Source organism: Schistocerca serialis, chromosome 12, assembly GCF_023864345.2.
Source record: "Schistocerca serialis cubense isolate TAMUIC-IGC-003099 chromosome 12, iqSchSeri2.2, whole genome shotgun sequence".
NCBI lineage: Eukaryota > Metazoa > Arthropoda > Insecta > Orthoptera > Acrididae > Schistocerca > Schistocerca serialis.
The window spans coordinates 39,906,644-39,926,833 of NC_064649.1; the positions used below are offsets into that span (position 1 = coordinate 39,906,644).

Here is a 20,190-nt window from a genome sequence, read left to right on the forward strand (position 1 = left end):
CAAATGTGTGGGCCAACCTTCAGGAGTGTACAGGGATGAAAAGAAACAAACATGATCCTCAATGGGAGGGGAGGGTGGGGGGGTGGGGGGTTGGGGTGGGGAAGAAGGCAGTTGAGGAACTGTTGTGATGTCAGGCTACTGAAACTTCAGAACACATTTCCAAAAATATCCCAGACATGTTCTCCAAGGGAGGGGAAAAAGAATAGCAGGAGCATAGGGGTGCAGCACAGAAATGGATAAGGTGATGCAAAGGCCGGGGCCCCATGGCAGCAAAGCACGTACTCACAAAAAGGAAAGGTTTGTATGTGTTTGGGCTATTCATAAATACATTTGTGTCATCAGCAAACATCCACCTCCAGTGTCCTGTGTAACTCATTTATATGCAACAAGAAGGGCAGGTCAAAAACAAAACTTTTGAGACACTGTATTTAATGTAACCCCATTCAGAGCCTAGTCTTACTCATTTCATATCATATCATACTATAAGTTGACTTCACCATCAGCCTCCTTCTATTAAGATAACACTATGTCATTTAAGTTTCCCTAGTAAAATTTCCTGATCTACAAAACTGATGGTTTTACAAGATGACAGAAAACACTAACTGAGTAATATTTCTTCTTCAGTTGTATGAGAATTGACTTCTTGAGATGAAATATCACTTTCCCCACAAGAGGAACCTTTACGGAAGCAAAACTGATCTGTTTAATCCCAGACATGCTAACTGTGTTGGTTAAGTAACATTCTACCTGACCAACAACTACACTTATTGTGTTAGAACCAAAATGAACACCAACAAGAGTAAGTGCAACGAGAGTGTCCAAAGAAGTGAATCCTCTCACCACACCTTTACAAAGTATCAAAACTGCCAATCGCCAAACACCGACCTGCACTTTGGTAGCAACTGCGCGTGTGTATGCACCGTGCTCGAGAGCCTTGGCAATGCCCTTCTCCGTCAGCTGTGACAACTGCGCCTGCACTTCCTCCTCGGACCAGCCGTTGGAACGCGCCAGCTCAACCGCAGTCACCGGGTTCGGAAAAGAGGATTCCAGCAGTTCTTTGATGCGTTCTTCTGTGAGCGGAGCGACGGCACCCAGTGTGCTCTCATCTGCGGATACTAAAGTTGGAAAATATCTATGATTTGTGAGAGCACCAATAAGATGACACAGAATTTTGCTTAAATAACTTCTCCGACAAAAATTATCATTGTCAGCAAACTGATTAACACACAAAGGGGATTTCCTTGCAACCACACTGTGGTTTAACTTTCTACAATAAACTGAATACTTATTAATTGAAAAAATAAAACAATTCTTACAAAATGGTGAAATAAAAACTTAAATTGTGTATTTGTTAAACCTTTTTGGAAAGATATAATTGTGTAATTTGTAATAAAAGTTAACAACAGCACACATTATCTCACAACACAGGAACCACAAATCTACATCTAAGGAAACACAAGATACTTGTTAAGTATAGCGTCATTCAGCTACATTTAAAAATCATTTACTAAAAGCATTAATTCAACACAACACAAAACAAGTATTTTGGCTTTTTAAAAAGGTATCTTTCTTTTTCTTTTTAAAATCTTCTGCTTTATAAAGTTACAGTCTGCAGTACATACGAAGGTCGTGTTTTACAATATATCCAGGTGCAAAAACCTGAACTACAAGATTTTAAACAGAAACAAATGTGTTGTTAAGGATTTAAATATCTCTGCACTGGCAGTGTTTGTAAAAGATTACAGTTATTTCAATAACTTAGTGGGCACATACAGTTGTACGATTTTAAAAAAGTGTGATACATTCCTTTATTAAAGCAGCATGTTTTATTTTCCAACTGGAGACATACAGTAAGCATAAGTATGCAAAAGTCATACTGTCACTTCAAGATTCCCATCCAACAGACGCGCAACACAACTGGGTAATAATCTTTCAAGGCAAAACAGATTAAGAGAAGAGACATACTCAGAGAATAACACATTCTCGAGTACTGCTTGAATGATTGGGATCTCTATAACATTAACTTAAAGAAAGGCATCAAAGCAATTCAGCAGCAAGCTGCTCGATTTATCATTGGCCAGTTCTATAGGTACGGCAATATTCAACAAATGCTCTGTGCACTTAGAAGGGAAGAAGACTTATCTTTTCACAAAAAAAAAGCTATTGAGGAAGTTTAGAGAACCAACCTTTGCAACAGAACCAGAATAATTGTACTTTCTTCAATGTTTACCTCCTGTAAGGGCAGTAATTACAAAATAAGGGACATTATGGCTCATACTGAGGCAAGAACGCTAAATTTTCCACTCACTCTCCTTGTGAGTTGAGCACCTTCTGGCAGGCACACAGGTGTAGACAACTGCTTCAGAGATACCAATTTTTACCACACCTATGTGGGTCTGCCAATTATCTCTCAACTAATGCGTTTGATGTGTCAACATTAAAGACATTTTCCACTTCCATGTAAGGAAGTGCAAAATGGCTAAGCAGGGATGGCTAGAGGACAAATGTAAGGATGTAGAGGCTTATCTCAGTAGGGGTAAAATACGAGGGCGGTTCAGAAAGTAACCTCCGATTGGTCACAGTGCGGGTTGTGGGGGGAGTAGCGACGCCATCTGTGCGTTCACGCACTCAACAGGTCAGTCGGCATCAAGCTGTGGTCGAGTGAACGTCGTACCTGCGCTAGTTTAGTTTTTGTGGCAGTTTGAAATGTGTGCTGCAATAGAAAACCCCGCCAAATGTGAAGTGCGTGCTGTCATAAGGTTTTTTACAGCCAAAGGATATTCTGCAGCAGCTATTCATCGTGAGCTTTGTGCCGTGTACGGACCAAGAGTTATGAGTGAAGGAGTTGTCCGTGAATGGGTACGTTTATTTAAAAGTGGACGAGAAAACGTTCATGATGAAGAGAGGAGTGGTAGACCATCATTGGTGACTGATGAACTCGTTCAGACAGTTGATGCAAAAGTTCGTGAAAATCGACGTTTCTCAATGTCGGAGTTGTCTACTGGTTTTCCACAGATTTCTAAGACTCTCTTGTACGAGATAGTGACAGCAAGATTGGGTTACTGTAAGTTCTGTGCACGACGGGTGCCCAAAATTCTTACCGACCATCACAAAACTCAAAGAATGGCCTCTGCATTAGACTTTCTGTCACGTTATGAGGACGAAGGAGAACCATTGTCAAACAGAATCGTGACCGGTGACGAAACCTGGATTAAGTACGTGAACCCGGAGACAAAAGAACAATCAAGATGTGGGCACATTCAAATTCGCCTACCAAACCAAGAAAAGCCTCGCAAGATTTTTCTGCCAGAAAACTGATGGCAACGGTGTTTTGGGATGCCAAAGGGGTGTTGTTGGTTGAATTCATGGAACGTGGTACGACCATTAATCAAGACGTGTACTGTGAAACAATAAAAAAGTTACGACGGGCTATACAGAACAAACGCCGTGGTATGCTGACTTCCGGTATAATTTTTTTGCACGATAACGCCCGTCCTCACTCTGCTTGCAGAACAACGGCCCTTCTTGAGTCCTTCAAGTGGGACGTTATCAACCATCCACCTTACAGCCCAGACCTGGCGCCAAGTGATTATCACCTCTTCATGCATTTGAAGAAATGGCTCGGGTCACAGCAGTTTGATGACGCCGAAGAGCTCGAAGATACGGTCACAGGCTGGCTCCAGGCACAAGCGGGTGATTTTTATGCAGAAGGAATTTCAAAGCTTGTGAAGAGATACGATAAGTGCCTCAATCGCTATGGAGACTATGTAGAAAAATAGTGCAAAGATGTAGTTGTAAGATGTATATATTAAAATATTTTTATTTAACTTGGTGTATTTTTTTAAATCAACCGGAGGTTACTTTCTGAACGGCCCTCGTAGATACTGCATACAGGAAAATTAAAGAGACCTTTGGAGAAAAGAGAACCACTTGTATGAATATCAAGAGCTCAGATGGAAACCCAGTTCTAAGCAAAGAAGGGAAAGCAGAAAAATGGAAGGAGTATATAGAAGGTCTATACAAGGGCGATGTACTTGAGGACAATATAATGGAAATGGAAGAGGATGAAGATGAAGATGAAATGGGAGATACAATACTGCATGAAGAGTTTGACAGAGCACTGAAAGACCTGAGTCGAAACAAGGCCCTGGGAGTAGACAACATTCCATTAGAACTACTGACGGCCTTGGGAGAGCCAGTCCTGACAAAACTCTACCATCTGGTGAGCAATATGTACGAGACAGGTGAAAGACACTCAGACTTCAAGAAGAATAGAATAATTCCAATCCCAAAGAAAGCAGGTGCTGACAGATGTGAAAATTACCGAACAATCAGTTTAATGAGTCATGGATGCAAAATACTAATGCGAATTCTTTACACACGAATGGAAAAACTGGTAGAAGCCGACCTCAGGGAAGATCAGTTTGGATTCCATAGAAATATTGGAACACGTGAGGCAATACTGACCCAACGACTTATCTTAGAAGCTAGATTGAGGAAAGGCAAACCTATGTTTGTAGCATTTGTAGACTTAGAGGAAGCTTTTGACAATGTTGGCTGGAATACTCTTTCAAATTCTGAAGGTTGCAGGGGTAAAATACAGGGAGCAAAAGGCTACTTACAATTTGTACAGAAAGCAAATGGCAGTTTTAAGAGGCGAGGGGCATGAAAGGGAAGCAGTGGTTGGGAAGGGAGTGAGACAGGGTTATAGCCTATCCCCAATGTTATTCAATCTGTATACTGAGCAAGCAGTGAAGGAAACAAAAGAAAAATTCGGAGTAGGTATTAAAATCCATGGAGAAGAAATAAAAACTTTGAGGTTCGCCGATGACATTGTAATTCTGTCAGACAGCAAAGGACTTAGAAGAGCAGTTGAACGGAATGGATGCTGTCTTGAAGGGAGGATATAAGATGAACATCAACAAAAGCAAAACGAGGTTAATGGAATGTAGTCTAATTAAGTCGGGTGATGCTGAGGGAATTAGATTAGGAAATGAGACACTTAAAGTAGCTAATGAGTTTTGCTATTTGGGGAGCAAAATAACTGATGATGGACGAAGTAGAGAGGATATAAAATGTAGACTGGCAATGGCAAGGAGAGCGTTTCTGAAGAAGAGAAATTTGTTAACATCGAGTATAGATTTAAGTGTCAGGAAGTCGTTTCTGAAAGTATTTGTATGTAGTGTAGCCATGTACGGATGTGAAACATGGACGATAAATAGTTTAGACAAGAGGAGAACAGAAGCTTTCGAAACGTGGTACTACAAAAGAATGCTGAAGATTAAATGGGTAGCTCACGTAACTAATGAGGAAGTATTGAATAGAACTGGGGAGAAGAGGAATTTGTGGCACAACTTGACTAGAAGAAGGGATCGGTTGGTAGGACATGTCTGAGGCATCAAGGGATCACCAATTTAGTACTGGAGGGCAGCGTGGAGGGTAAAAATCGTAGAGGGAGATCAAGAGATGAATACACTAAGCAGATTCAGAAGGATGTAGGCTGCAGAAGGTACTGGGAGATGAAGCTTGCACAGGATAGAGTAGCATGGAGAGCTGCATCAAACCAGTCTCAGGACTGAAGATCACAACAACAACACGTCATCAATATTCTACCTGTAGCTACCCAATCAATGCTGACAATCTTCACATTGTGAGGTTTGCTGAGGAACAATGCCAGATATGCTTGCTCCACTTATAAATAATTTTCTCTCTTGGTTACATGCTTTCCAGTTTTCAGTTTCACAGGTAAGACTCTGGAACAGTCCTCAAGCAGGATTTGTAAATTTCTCAGTTCCCTTTCCTGTCTCTTCAGATATCCTCTATTTTTCTAATCTTATTTTCGATTTTCTTGACGTGTGTGAAAAGTAAGTTCTCCTCCACTCCACATATTGAGCAATAAATCACCTACTGGGACCCTCATCCTTCCCTAGAATTGCCAGAGGGCTTTTCCTTTGTGATTTTAATACTTCTTATTGGGTTAATTTTCTGGAGGTGTTTTCCCATCTTCTACCATTTTCTTTCAAGTTTTCCTGCATGGTGATTACACAAAAAATTTCTTAGTAAATTTTTTAGTATCAATATTTTCAATTCTGTCTGCAGATTCCAGAAACTAAAAAAAATATCTTTTACTATAATGGGTTAAGGCATTTAATAATATTAATAATAAACTGACTCGAGTTTATTATTTTTATGTCAAATAAGTTACAAAAAAAATTGATATACCCTTCACCTAATTAACATACATTAAGAAAACTTGAAACTTTAATCACTGAAACAGAAACTAGTCATGGGGTGGCCTCAGATTTAAATGCCAGTAATTATTTAATATAGTTCTCTGGAGCTAAACTGATTTGAAACAAACTATTATGAAACTGTTTTCCGAGACCAAGATAACCATTTAGTGGAATATTAAGATTCAACTATAGTCTTTTCAACAGCATTTTCACTATGCCAGTGTACATTTCCAGCAGATAGGTTTTTATTATAAGTTTTCCATTTATTTCACCACCTTAGTTTTGCCATGAAGAACCTCCCACTATAGCTGCCATGGAATGCCCTTTTAGTTGTCACTGTACTATCCGACTTATTGTTGTGAAGAACTGACAAGAAGGGTTTGCTAGTTATCTGTTATAAATTCTGTAGTGAATACTGAAATTCTATGTGGAAGAGTTTAATATTAATACTATTTACAGATGTAGTAATTTATGTCTCTCTTTATCCAAGCACAGATTCTCTGTTTACTTCTATGAAAGTAGACAATAAATGAGGCAAACTAGCATGCCACAGACTATGTTATTGAGTGTTTTGTAGCAATGTGAATATCTAGCTGCTGAAGTCAGTATTTTAGAAATACTACAGGGACTTGCCATACAGAAAAAAAGTCTTCCAACATTTATCTGTAGCATAACTTCTCCCAAGTACAGGTCGAACCCCTCATTCCCGGAGCTAACATTGTTCTTGTTTCATTGTTTCATCCCTGAAATTATGTACTTGCATGAAAGATTATCCTACTCTAATACACCCCCCCCCCCCCCCCCCCCCCGAAAAAGCACACACCTCTACATCAGGACTCTAATCTCACTTTTAATTAGTATTTTTCTTTCCCCCAAAATAAAAATAAGGGAAGAGCATAACAGAATGGAATTATCACTTAAATGGATGTTTGTGTACTTATGGAAACTATGAAAACCACCATTTTCACCTTAGCTGTGATCACACTCAAATTTATTGGTGAGTTCCACACACAATATTCATTTTCAGACCATTAACTACAGCTGAGAGCTATGTCATTAGAGTGAAAATACACAACAAAACCATTTTAAAAGCTTCATTAGCGTATCTTTCTTGAATTTTTATTTCATATTTTTACCTGAATGAAGTACACCTTCATTTCAAGTAATGGTTTGAAAATGAACTTGAGTCAAACTAGAAACCAGAAAATTTGAATGTAAATTCAAGTGCGACAGAAAATAAAAACAATGATGACAATTACAGTTGTTGATCCTTCCACCAAGATCATGTTTGAATGCCATAAGCAAATCCAATTGTAATGTGATCTTTAATTCCCTTAAATTCCACTTAAGCAAGAAAATTACATCATGAACCAAGTGTCAGAGACATACAAATACTCAAGAGTGCCCAGTACTTAGAGGGAAGATGGAGGTCATGTTTTTCACATGCATTCACAACACAGTTATGGCAAGCCCCTCACACTGTTTAAATAGTTAGAATCAGTCCTGAAGCTACTGCTGAACCAGTTCAAACCTGGCACAGGGCGTGTAGCCGGTCCTAGGGAGATGACCAACACCCCGTCTTGAGCTGAAAGCATAGCAGCAAAACCACGTGGTCAGTAGCACTGGCAAAACAATAACCACGGCCAACTGACTCGTGGCAAAAATCACTACCTGCACAAGTACGCTCTTCCCAACAAAACATTTTTTCTTTTTTCCTTTTACCTGTCATAAGTGAAATTCAAAATCTCTAGTAGGAAGTGCAGAGTCCACATACAGACAAATAAAATTTCTTACACTTTAAGAACAACTTTATCTTGTCTTTCAATGACAATACAATTAGATAATCTGCATCATGTCGGTAATGTTGAACATGTAAAAAAAGACTAATAAGCAGTGATAATGCTTTGAATATTATTGCTTAGCTTGTATACTTAAGGTTATAAAATGCAGGAATGTGATGCTACACAACTACTCACCTCAGCTGATTGATGTGTGATGCAAAAATCTACGGTACATTTCAGAAGAAAGATTTTATTAGTTTTCCAGCATGTATGCTAGCACACCATGGAATTTGAACATTTCTCCTCTAAAATATGATACTAGAGTCTTCACTGCTGACCTAGTCTGGTATAGCACCATTAGACTAATTTGAAGAAATGAGTCTCGTCTAATCTTTCAGTTCCTATATCTTGTACCTGATACCTTGAAATTACAGCCTTAGGAGTATTTCCACTACCATGATAGAAGCAACAGGGGAGAAAAAACACATTCATATGTTGACAGTGGTATCCTGGAGTCAAGTAAGTTCCTCTTCACTGCAATCCATACAACTTACATATGATACAGGATCCTACAAGATTTCAAGGTCAGGAAGGATCACTTGTAATTTTATGTATTTTCTTCCCTTACAGAATCCCAAAATTAATCTCAAGTATTTACAATCACAATGACAAACCCCGAATTTCCACAAACAGTTAAAAAAATTTCATTACTGTTTCAGCATGAAGCAGCAAATCACAATTTCAATTTCGGATGTCGGAAAACAACTGCATGATGTACCGGGAATGTGATAGAACCACTATCTAATGTTACACATACCACAATACTTCCCCTGAACTTATCCACTGAAGCCGACAAGATACTACTTCATGTACTGTATTAACAATGTAAACTTACATACAGCTGGCAAGAACTGTAAATAATTTCAAAAATTAGGGCTATTCAAAAAGAAACGAGCCAGAGGCATAATTACAGAAACCAGTACCTGTATGTTTGAAGTATTGACCCTGACTGGTGAGGCACTTGTCCCACTGTGACACAAGGCAGTGAATGGCTGTCTCATAAAATTCCTGGGGCTGTGATGTTAACCAGTTCCACACATACAGCTGTCATCGCCCAAGGTGAATCGTTTGCCCCTCAGAGCCTTTTTAAGGGGACCAAAAATGGCCCACCTCTGATTCATTTCCTGCAGCATGGGACAACAGTGAATGTCCAGCATTACTTGCAAACTCACCAAATGATCAAATCAAAACAACCAGGAAATCTCACCCGTGGGGTCATTCTGCTCCACGACAATGCAAAGCCTCATATGGCCAACATAGTTGCGGCACTCCTGCAGAAATTCAAATGGAAGGCCCTCTGCCACCCTCCATACAGTCCGGACCTATCCCCCTGTGATTATACAATTTTTTGTCGCCCTTAAAAAGGCCCTGAGGGGCAAACGATTCACCTCTGATGATGATGTCCAGCTGTACGTGCTGAACTGGTTAACATGACAGCCCCAGGAATTTTATGAGCCATTCACCGCTTTGTGTCACAGTGGGAAAAGTGCCTAAACAGCCAGGGTCAATACTTCTAACATACAGGTACTGGTTTCTGTAATTATGCCTCTGGCTCGTTTGTTTTTGAACGCCCCTTATAAAAAAATTAAAAAGAACCTTATGAAAGGCCTTTGCTGCTAGATATGAATATTATGATATACATAATCAAAACAAGAAATTTTCCATATTTCTATTCACTGTGGTATATTATTTTGGGGCAAATCTTCATATCAGTACAAAGTTGCCTTTCACAAAGTAAGGTTTTCTATGAAAAGCCCTTTGGACTAACTTATGAATATAATGACGAATAAGGATAAAAGAAGAAGGTGTTTAGCAGATTAGAGGGGGGGGGGGGGGCAGAGGGAGAACTATCCTACATTTTTTGCATCAATTCATATTGGCAGTGCTAACCCACTTTCCAATTATAGTGAAATAACCTATATTTTGTCAGATAACTGTTACATAGAATCTCTCAGTAACAGACTAAAAAATTCAGAAACTCACAGGGTCTAGCTGAAGGCGGAGGTTGGTCAGATGTACCAAGCTGCTTTAGAGTGACTTCCACTTTGCGGATACCAGTAAATCCATGCTGCAGCAGTTTCATAACTTTCTTGATGAAACCAACATAATCTGAAATGAAATTAAAACACCTGTAGTACTTTCATCACACAAAATGGAATCTCAAAAAGAAGCATTTATTTTTAATAACCCTTCCACTATTATTTTTCCCATTCATTACAATAGAAACAGAATGTCTTATAATAGAACTCAAAACAATGGTAATTCCTAGATGGAATAATAGCAATACGGGAAGGATAGATTGCTAATCACCACACAGAAGTGGCATCAAGTTGCAGACAGGCACAATAGAAAAGACTGTATAAATATTTAAGCTTCTGGACAAAGTACTACTTCCCAAGTCTCTCTCTCTCTCTCTCTCTCTCTCTCTCTCTCTCTCTCTCTCTCTCTCTCTCACACACACACACACACACACACACACACACACACACACACAGAGAGAGAGAGAGAGAGAGAGAGAGAGAGAGAGAGAGAGAGAGAGAGAGAGAGAGCCACTGTCTCAGAGAGCCGAGGCCTGACTAACAGCATCTAACACGAGCAGCAATCTGCTGAGATGGGTGATGGGGTAAGGAGGAGACATTGTGAAGGGAGGGAGAGGGGGAGGGGTAGGGGGAGCAACAGGACAGCATGGGTAGGGGAAGTCGATATGCTGCATGTGGGAATATACAGGGATGCGGTGGGGACAGTATAGGGCTGCTAGGTGCAGATCCAGTGTCTGTGCTGTGCTGGTAAACATGCCTACCTACTACTAAAGTCTTTTCTCTTCCTTCTCTTTGCCCCCACCCCGAAGCACAGCCTGGCGACACTGCATCTCTGCACTCTTCACGGCTACTATAAAGAAAGGGATACTCAGTGTGGTACCCAAACAGAATAGCTAATTCACAGGACAAAATTAGAATTGTGTGGTCAGTCGTGAAGGAAGCGTCTGGTCAGCAGCACAAGATTGACGATATAATGTCAGTTCGTAGTAAAAATATTTCTGTTACTGATAAGTCAGCTATATATACTGTATTTAACAACCACTTTCTGAGCATTGCTTGTGAATTAAATAAAAACTTAGTTTCTACAGTGAATCATATAACTCTATTCGAAAATGGCTTTCCGAGACTGATGTCTGAAATACTTCTCTGCGATACTGACAAGGCGACGATTGAGTCAATAATTAAGTCACTGAAGACTAAGAACTCTCATGGATATGATGGAGTACCTAGCACAATATTAAAATATTGTGTTGCAATTGTTAGCCCTGTGCTTAGCCATATTTGTAATTTTTCCTTGGAGAATGGTCAGTTTCCTGAATGATTAAAGTACTCAGTAGTAAAATCACTTTATAAAAAGGAAGAAAAGAATAATGCAGACAGTTTTACACCTGTTTCTATGCCATCAGTTTTTCCTAAAGTTATCAAAACGGCAGTGCATGTAAGGAAAATTGATCATTTTATTTCACATAATTTGCTGTCAAATTTACAGTTCAGTTTTAGAAGTGCTTTTACAGCTGAAAACGCCATATTCTCTTCCCTCTTTCACGCACTGGATGGATTAAACAAAAGGTTTTGAACGCTTGACATCTTTTTTGATTTAACTAAGGCATGTCATGGTATTGATCATAAAATACTGCTCCAGAAGTTGGACCATTATGGAATATGGGGAGTATCTCACAGTTGGTTCGCCTCTTACTTTAGTAGCAGACAGCAAAAGGTCATTATCCACAGTGTTGAGAATGGCTGTGATGTGGAGTCTGAGGGGGCATAGTCAAATGGTGGGGGAGGAGGGGGCTGCCCCAGCGATCAGTGCTGGGGCAAGTCCTATTCTTTATTTACATAAATGATATCTAGTATTACAAGTGATTGTAAAATATTTCTGTTTGCTGATGACACTAACTTGGTAGCACAGGGCGTAGTGTGCAACATTGACATTGTTTCAAATAGTGCAGTTCAAGACATAAGTTCATGGCTTGTAGAAAATAAACTAACACTAAATCACAGATTCAGTTTTTACAGTTTCTAACACACATCTACAAAACCTGATGTTTTAATTTCCAGAATGGGCATATAAGTGAAAGTGAACAGTTCAAATTTGTGTGCGTTCAGGTACATAGAAAACTGCGTGGAAAGCCCACATTCAGGTTCTTGTTAAAAGACTAAATGATTCCATATTTACTATTAGAACAGTACCTATAGTAAGTGATAGTTTGCCATGAATAGTAGTCTACATAGCTTATTTTCATTCGCTTATGATGTATGGTATTATATTTTGGGATAACTCTTCCCATTCTCAAAGGATATTTTTGGCTGAGAAACAGGCGGTTCGGACAGTAAGTCGTGTAAGGTTGCGAACCTCTTGTTGACCCCTGTTCATTAGTCTGGGTATTCTGACATTGGCCTCTTAAAATACATATTCTTTACAGTCGTTTCTTGTTAACAATATCAACTTATTCCCAAGAATTAGTAGCTTTCACTCAGTTAATACTAGGCAGAAATCCAACCTGTATTTGGAGATTACAGTATACTACTACTATATCCATTTTCAACAAGCTACTACAAGAATTCGAAGATCTTAGCAGTAATCCACGCAATTTCGAATGAGAGCTGAAAAGTTTCTTCATGGGTCACTCCGTCTATTCTGTTGAGAGTTCTTTCAAAAATTAAGTTGATTTCTGTGCGATATTGTTTATTGTCTTTATATAAACTTATGGCTCTTCTTTTTTTTGGGTTCATAAACATTTAATTTTATATGTTATTACTTTTATGTTGTAATGTCATGTACTGACACATTCCAGGACTTTGGAGATTTGCTTCTCAATTTGGTCCTACAGAACCTCGAATGTAAAATGCGATAGGAAGTTCTGGATAAAAATCTGGAGTGGACTCCACTCGTGTAACGTAGCAAGGATGTGAAGTCGTCGTGTGGTGTCACAAGCCTTTAAGGTATTGACATCAGGCAAAAGCTGTTCAATGTCAGACTCCAGGTAAACCAGATGATCAGCAGTGGAATAGCCTTGGCAAAAGCCACCCTGTGATGGAGCCAGAAAACCCTGAGACTCAAGGAGCCAACACAGCTGCTGGCTCACCATGTAGCCAAGCAACTTACAGAGAACACTGGTGAAGCTTATTGGGTGATAACTGTCCATCTCTTGAGGGTTGTTACCCGGTTTTAGCACTGGGACAATGATGCTTTCTCATCACTGTGGTGGGAGCTTGCCCCCGCTTCAGATGCGGTTAAAGCCGGCAGAATATGATGCTGACACCCTACTGGTAGATGGTTGATCATTTGGTCCGGCCCTGGGGCTAGACGAATTTCCACTTGCTAAATGGAGCATTAAATGGCTCCACGTGACATGTAGTGAAGGATAATTGCTTTTGCTCCACTTGCTGTTTCAGAACACCAAAGCCAGTTTGATAATTCTCACACACTTAGGCTCGATCATAATGCAGAGCAAAATGTTTGGCGATGGCCTCTGGGTCAGTGTACACAGTGCCATTCAAGGTAATACCAGGTACATCCGCAGGTGTCTGGTATCTTTAGAGACATCTGATCTTAGCGCAAACCTGCGAAGGAGAGGTATGGGGATCAACAGTTGAAATGTACAATTCCCAGCATTCTCGTTTCTGACATTTTATTAGATGGTGGACACATACATAGAGCCTCAAAGACAATGCGGTGCTGCATTGATAGGTGCTCCTTATGGTGTCGAGAGCCCACCTAAGATCTCTAATGGCTTCTGTGATTTATGATAACCAGCAAAGTACCGTCTTCCATTGGAGCAGTGAACTGCTAAACTAGCTACTAAAAGAATGGCTCTAGTTTTATTCTTGACTGACTCATTGATATCTCCATGTGGTGAGGAGCCAAGGGTGATAGCAGAGGTGAATGCATCCCAGTCAGCACTGATGAGAGCCCACTGGGCAGGTATCCATGGAAGTAACACTGAGGGAGGGACAGGAAGATTGGGAAATAGTCACTACCACACAGGTTATTGTGTACTCTCAGGTGGATGGATGGAAGAAGACAGGGGCTGCAAAAGGAAAGTTCAATGGCCAAGAAAGTTCCGTGCACCACACTGAAGAGTGTGTGTGTGTGTGTGTGTGTGTGTGTGTGTGTGTGGGGGGGGGGGGGGGGGGGGGGGAAGTTGCACTCAAGAGGCAAAGGTCAAGTTGAGGGCGGGGGGGCGCGGCTGAGAAACCTATGCAAACAGTATGTTGTCAGACACTTCCCCATTGGGAGTGAGGGAAATGATGCAGGTGATAATATCCTGAAATGCTGTTACCTGAACAGCTGTGGCCTCCAAAGGTGTACAAATACGCACAAGTTCACTAAATAGAGAGTCCAGATTGTATGTGCAAACTCCTCCCAGCATCCTGTCATAGATAGCACAGCTCTTCTAATATCTCAAAATCCCCGGTATCCACGAAGGGCCAGTCTGCATTGCTGGAAACCAAGTATCCTGAAGGGCAATGCAAAAGGAAGCGTAAGTGTTTAATAAATGTTGTAGCCCAGTCAGGTGCTGGAAAAAGTACTACAATTCCACTGGGGAAGAGACCAAGGAGGCACGTGATGCCCTAGGGTCATATGCTGCCACTGGTTGACGGTTTAAGTCATTAATATACACGGGTTCCGGGTTCCATGGTCTGATGCAAAATGGGGCCTCAGGGGTCACATCGGCCAAAGGAGTGGAACAGTTGGGATCTGGTGGCATGAATGGCCACTGAAATGTCCTTCTTGGAGGACTTTTTCTTGCCTTTCCTCTCCTTAGAAGAGTTTGATAATGGTGGGGGCTTCTCTGAATCAGTTTTAGGTAAAGGTGATGACTGCGAAGCCCTGCGACCAGCAGCCTGTGGCTCATTCAGCCACTGGCTGGTGCCCGGTTGTGGATAGGCAGAAACCTTGGAAGGAAGTGTCCCGAGGAACCACTTCCTGGCAAGAGAAGCCAGAGGAAGGTTATTCGTCTCCAGCTGGGAGGCAGGGACGAGTGTCCCTAGTGGGTGGGAGGCCATCGACCCCAAAGCAGGTCTAGGGGAAGTAGTAAGAGGGGAGACCCCAACCATAGAGAGGCTGGTCAAGTGAGTCTCTTATTCTTGCATCTTCTTTTCTCTGGAAAACACTGCAATCTGGTGAGGAGGGAGAATGATACTTTCACAGAGGTGAGGGGAGGGGCACAAGGAGTGTTTGCATTCAGCACTCATCCACAATCTCTACAGATAGGGCCAGCATTGCAATATGAAGACGTGCCCACATTTCAAACACCTGAAGCTCTGCATGGGGTGGGGGGTGGACACACGTATGGTTTCACATTGTGTCGGTATACTATCACCTCGACCTTTTCTGGCAATTAATCACCCTAGTCCTTAGACCCCCTATGTACATAATGGGCGAAGTGTACACCTGTCACTCCAAGCTGGCACAACGCTCATCATAGGACTGTAAGGGCAGGTCCTGGTGGAAAATGATGCCGTGAACTGTATTAAGACTACTGGGCAATGACAGTCACCGGTATGCCACCCAGCGTGTTACAAGCGAGTACCTGTGACTGAAGAAGAAATCTCCATCAGTCCTTGTGCGAACTAAGTATTGGGTGGAGTATTTTTTGCTTGCTGCTTAGCCTTATGTTCCTCCTATGGTGTAGCCATGGAAACAAACATTTTAGGGTCATATCACTTTGAATTAAAGAGAACTGTCCTTTCAGAGAAGACTGCCGGGGGCCTTCATCTACTTCATTTGCGACTTATCTGTCACGATACCAACCACTCCGAATGGGAGCTCTCCCCATGGGTGCCACCCAGCCTCAGCAACAGCTGCCTGGTCAGTAATTTGTTGCTCGGAATCCCCATACCCCAGTCACATTTGGCATACATGGGGAGTGCGGTCGCTGTGTGAGAAGATGGAAAGGCACAAAGGTGGAGCATACGCAACAGTGGATGACCTTTCCCTCACTTCTGGAGAATTTTGAAAATTGGTGGGTAGGTGAAACCCAACAATGGGGACCATGTGTTTATTTAATCAAAAGTTGTAGAAAACACTGGAAGTGGAAACTCGAGTCTCAAATATAAACCACATCCAAGCAGGGTATGCACCAAGAAACCCATCCGATGGAGGGGCAGAAGGGTAAAGTGGGTAATGGAAGCTTGCAGTAGAGAAAGCAAGTAATGCTGCAAAGGTTGGGGTAGCCAAGCACATACTGACAGAAGAGTTGTGGGGCCTCCGGGGTGATGCCTATGCAGAAGGCAGCATAGTGGTTGCAGCTTGGCTTGTAGATCATGTAACTGGTTTCACAGGTAGTCCTGCCTTTGATGCTTGTAACTTGACTGGAGTAAGTGGTGGTGGTGGTGGTGGTGGTGGTGGTGGTGGTGGCGGTGGCGGCGGCGGGATGTATGGGACAGGTCTTGCGTCTAGGTCTATCACAGGGATATGAGCCATGAGGCAAGGGAAAGGGAGCAGGGTTTGTGTAAGGATGAGGAGAATATTGTGTAGATTCAGTGGATGGCAATATACCACTGTGGGAGGGGTGGGAAAAACGGTGGAGTAGTATACTCGTCTTTTCAGGTCATGGTGAGACATAGTCGAAAACCTAGCACAGAATGTCCTTCAGTTGTTCCAGTCCTGGGTGGTACTGAGTCGGGGGGAGGGGTATGTAACTTTGTGCTGTGAAGGTTTCAGTGAGACCCTTGGCATATTAGGACAAGGCCTACTCATCATTGTAGATGCAACGGCCCTGGGTGTCTAGGCCCTATGGAAGGGTCTCCTTGGTATGGCATGGAATGGGTGGCAACTTGTCGAAGTGGACGTATTGCTGGTTTTTGGTAGGTTTGATATGGAGAAAGGTACTAATGTAGCCATCTTTGTGGTGGTGGTCAACATTGAGCAAGGTGGCTCATTGGGTTGTGGAGGACCAGGTGAAGCAAATGGGGCATAAGATGCTGAAGTGCTAGAGGAATGTGGGCAGGGTGCCCTCACACTCAATCCACATCATGATGATGTCATCTACAAATCTGGACCAGCTGTGGGGTTTTTGGATTCTGGATGGTTAATTAGGGACATCCTATGTCCCTGTAACCCATCTGGCCTCAACCTTTGTTAGTCGCTGTCCTTCACCCACCTATCCCCCTTCCCTGTTCCCACTCCAACATTTAACAGCCTTCTATTACATCAACACACCTACAGCCTTTTTATTTCTCTCCTTTTCTGCTACATAACCGCCCCCCCCCTCCCCAAAATCTAATCCCCTGACTGCACATAGCTGCCATACCCTCTCCTCACCTCATACCTGTAGCTCCCACAAGCAGCACTTTATTATCCCCCACACCTAGCCTGCTATCCCTCTTCCGCTCCGCCCCAGCCTCTTCCTTACTGCCATCACTCAGACTGCTTATCCCATCACGTACAGCAATTTGCAGTCCAGTATAATCACAATTTTGACATGTTCCATATCCAGGGCAAATTCATCACTATATTCACTGCGTGGAGAGTTTGACAGAGCACTGAAAGACCTGAGTCGAAACAAGGCCCCGGGAGTAGACAACATTCCATTAGAACTACTGATGGCCTTGGGAGAGCCAGTCATGACAAAACTCTACCATCTGGTGAGCAAGATGTATGAGACAGGCGAAATACCCACAGACTTCAAGAAGAATATAATAATTCCAATCACAAAGAAAGCAGGTGTTGACAGATGTGAAAATTACCAAACTATCTGTTTAATAAGTCACAGCTGCAAAATACTAACGCGAATTCTTTACAGACGAATGGAAAAACTGGTAGAAGCGGACCTCGGGGAGGATCAGTTTGGATTCCGTAGAAATGTTGGAACACGTGAGGCAATACTAACCTTACGACTTATCTTAGAAGAAAGATTAAGAAAAGGCAAACCTACGTTTCTAGCATTTGTAGACTTAGAGAAAGCTTTTGACAACGTTAACTGGAATACTCTCTTTCAAATTCTGAAGGTGGCAGGGGTAAAATACAGGGAGCGAAAGGCTATTTACAATTTGTACAGAAACCAGATGGCAGTTATAAGATCGAGGGACATGAAAGGGAAGCAGTGGTTGGGAAAGGAGTGAGACAGGGTTGTAGCCTCTCCCCGATGTTATTCAATCTGTACATTGAGCAAGCAGTGAAGGAAACAAAAGAATAATTCGGAGTAGGTATTAAAATTCATGGAGAAGAAGTAAAAACTTTGAGGTTCGCCGATGACATTGTAATTCTGTCAGAGACAGCAAAGGACTTGGAAGAGCAGTTGAACGGAATGGACAGTGTCTTGAAAGGAGGATATAAGATGAACATCAACAAAAGCAAAACAAGGATAATGGAATGTAGTCAAATTAAATCGGGTGATGCTGAGGGGATTAGATTAGGAAATGGGACACTTAAAGTAGTAAAGGAGTTTTGCTATTTAGGGAGTAAAATAACTGATGATGGTCGAAGTAGAGAGGATATAAAATGTAGACTGGCAATGGCAAGGAAATTGTTTCTGAAGAAGAGAAATTTGTTAACATTGAGTATAGATTTAAGTGTCAGTAAGTCGTTTCTGAAAGTATTTGTATGGAGTGTAGCCATGTATGGAAGTGAAACATGGACGATAACCAGTTTGGACAAGAAGAGAATAGAAGCTTTCAAAATGTGGTGCTACAGAAGAATGCTGAAGATAAGGTGGGTAGATCACGTAACTAATGAGGAGGTATTGAATAGGATTGGGGAGAAGAGAAGTTTGTGGCACAACTTGACTAGAAGAAGGGATCGGTTGGTAGGACATGTTTTGAGGCATCAAGGGATCACAAATTTAGCATTGGAGGGAAGCGTGGAGGGTAAAAATCGTAGAGGGAGACCAAGAGATCAATACACTAAGCAGATTCAGAAGGATGTAGGTTGCAGTAGGTACTGGGAGATGAAGAAGCTTGCACAGGATAGAGTAGCATGGAGAGCTGCATCAAACCAGTCTCAGGACTGAAGACCACAACAACAACATGATGTATTTAAAAAGGAAAGAAAGAAAGAAAGAAAGAAAAGAAAGAAAGAAAGAAAAGATGCATCCACCAACAAGCCCTGAAAAAGTGATCCCATTCCAGAACAGGGTGTATACGGGGACAAGGAAAAAAAATTCCCGGATTATTCCCGGAGATCCCTTTTAAAAAATATGCTTTTTCCCAGGCGGAAATACACTTTTTCTGTGCTAAGTGACAGTAGATTTTCCCTCGGAACTGTAAAACTTATCAATCCTTTGAATGGTTAACATTTTATACAAGTTTAGGAGAGATTTTTAATAAAAAAGGAGAAAAGTTTTGGAAAGACCTTTGATTTGCAGCAACATATACGCTGCATATTTTTGTATTACAAAATTATAAATTCTAATTGCACCAAGCACAGCGCGTTAGTTGACGGAGCATTGAAACAGAGGTTGCGATGTCCTTTTGTAAGCGAGTCATATCTCAAGCCACGAGATCTTACCAGCCGATGACAGCAGCTATTCAGAGCATACGACACGTGTTATAGTCAGCCAATAGCAAGATCACTGGTTACATGCGAACACACAAGAGGAAAAGTTAACTGTTTACATTAATGTACACAGTACCGTATATCTACAAGAAAAGCTAAGCTTTCACATATAATATTGTGTCTCTAACACACTACAACAGAAGCTAAGCTTTCACATCTAATATTAATCTTTTTTGTATGTGTTATACTTTAAGATACATCACACAAATGTGCCAGTAAATTTAAAGTTATGACATAAATGTCTCGGCTCGAAATTCTTGTAAGTGGCCGGTCCTCAAAACGTTCAGTTTTGAACGCTCTGTGATTTAGAAATCCATCCCACTTTCTCACACGTAACATAATTCATCTTGAGTAAAAAGAAATTTACTTTGAAAGTAAAGCTTTTCTAACTACCGTTCACAATACTATCTGGAGACTGTTAGAAATAGGTTCGATTTACCAGTTGCCAGAAAACAGGCATTATTGTGCTTCTGCAACTACAGTGGTTTAAGAGGCCCGCATGTTCATGTGTATAAAGCACTAAGAGAGCTTACATTACACAATAAAAGAAACAGGGCATCAGAGGATACTCC

The 20,190-nt window shown here is 41.4% G+C and overlaps 1 protein-coding gene across 3 annotated transcripts in view; it reads right to left on the reverse strand.

Annotated features, from left to right (window-relative positions):
• The window catches only part of LOC126428138 (uncharacterized), a 125,372-nt gene that overhangs the window by 77,572 nt on the left and 27,610 nt on the right, over positions 1-20,190 (reverse strand). For 2 of the 3 annotated variants that reach the window (XM_050090041.1, XM_050090040.1), the window contains exons 4-5: positions 10,058-10,183; positions 886-1,115 (exon numbers count right to left, since the gene is read on the reverse strand). In XM_050090041.1, the coding sequence (XP_049945998.1) occupies positions 886-1,115; positions 10,058-10,183 (356 nt within the window). Of the gene's footprint in view, positions 1-885; positions 1,116-7,764; positions 7,819-10,057; positions 10,184-20,190 lie in introns of all 3 variants that reach the window. The other variant, XM_050090039.1, reaches the window with a different exon arrangement.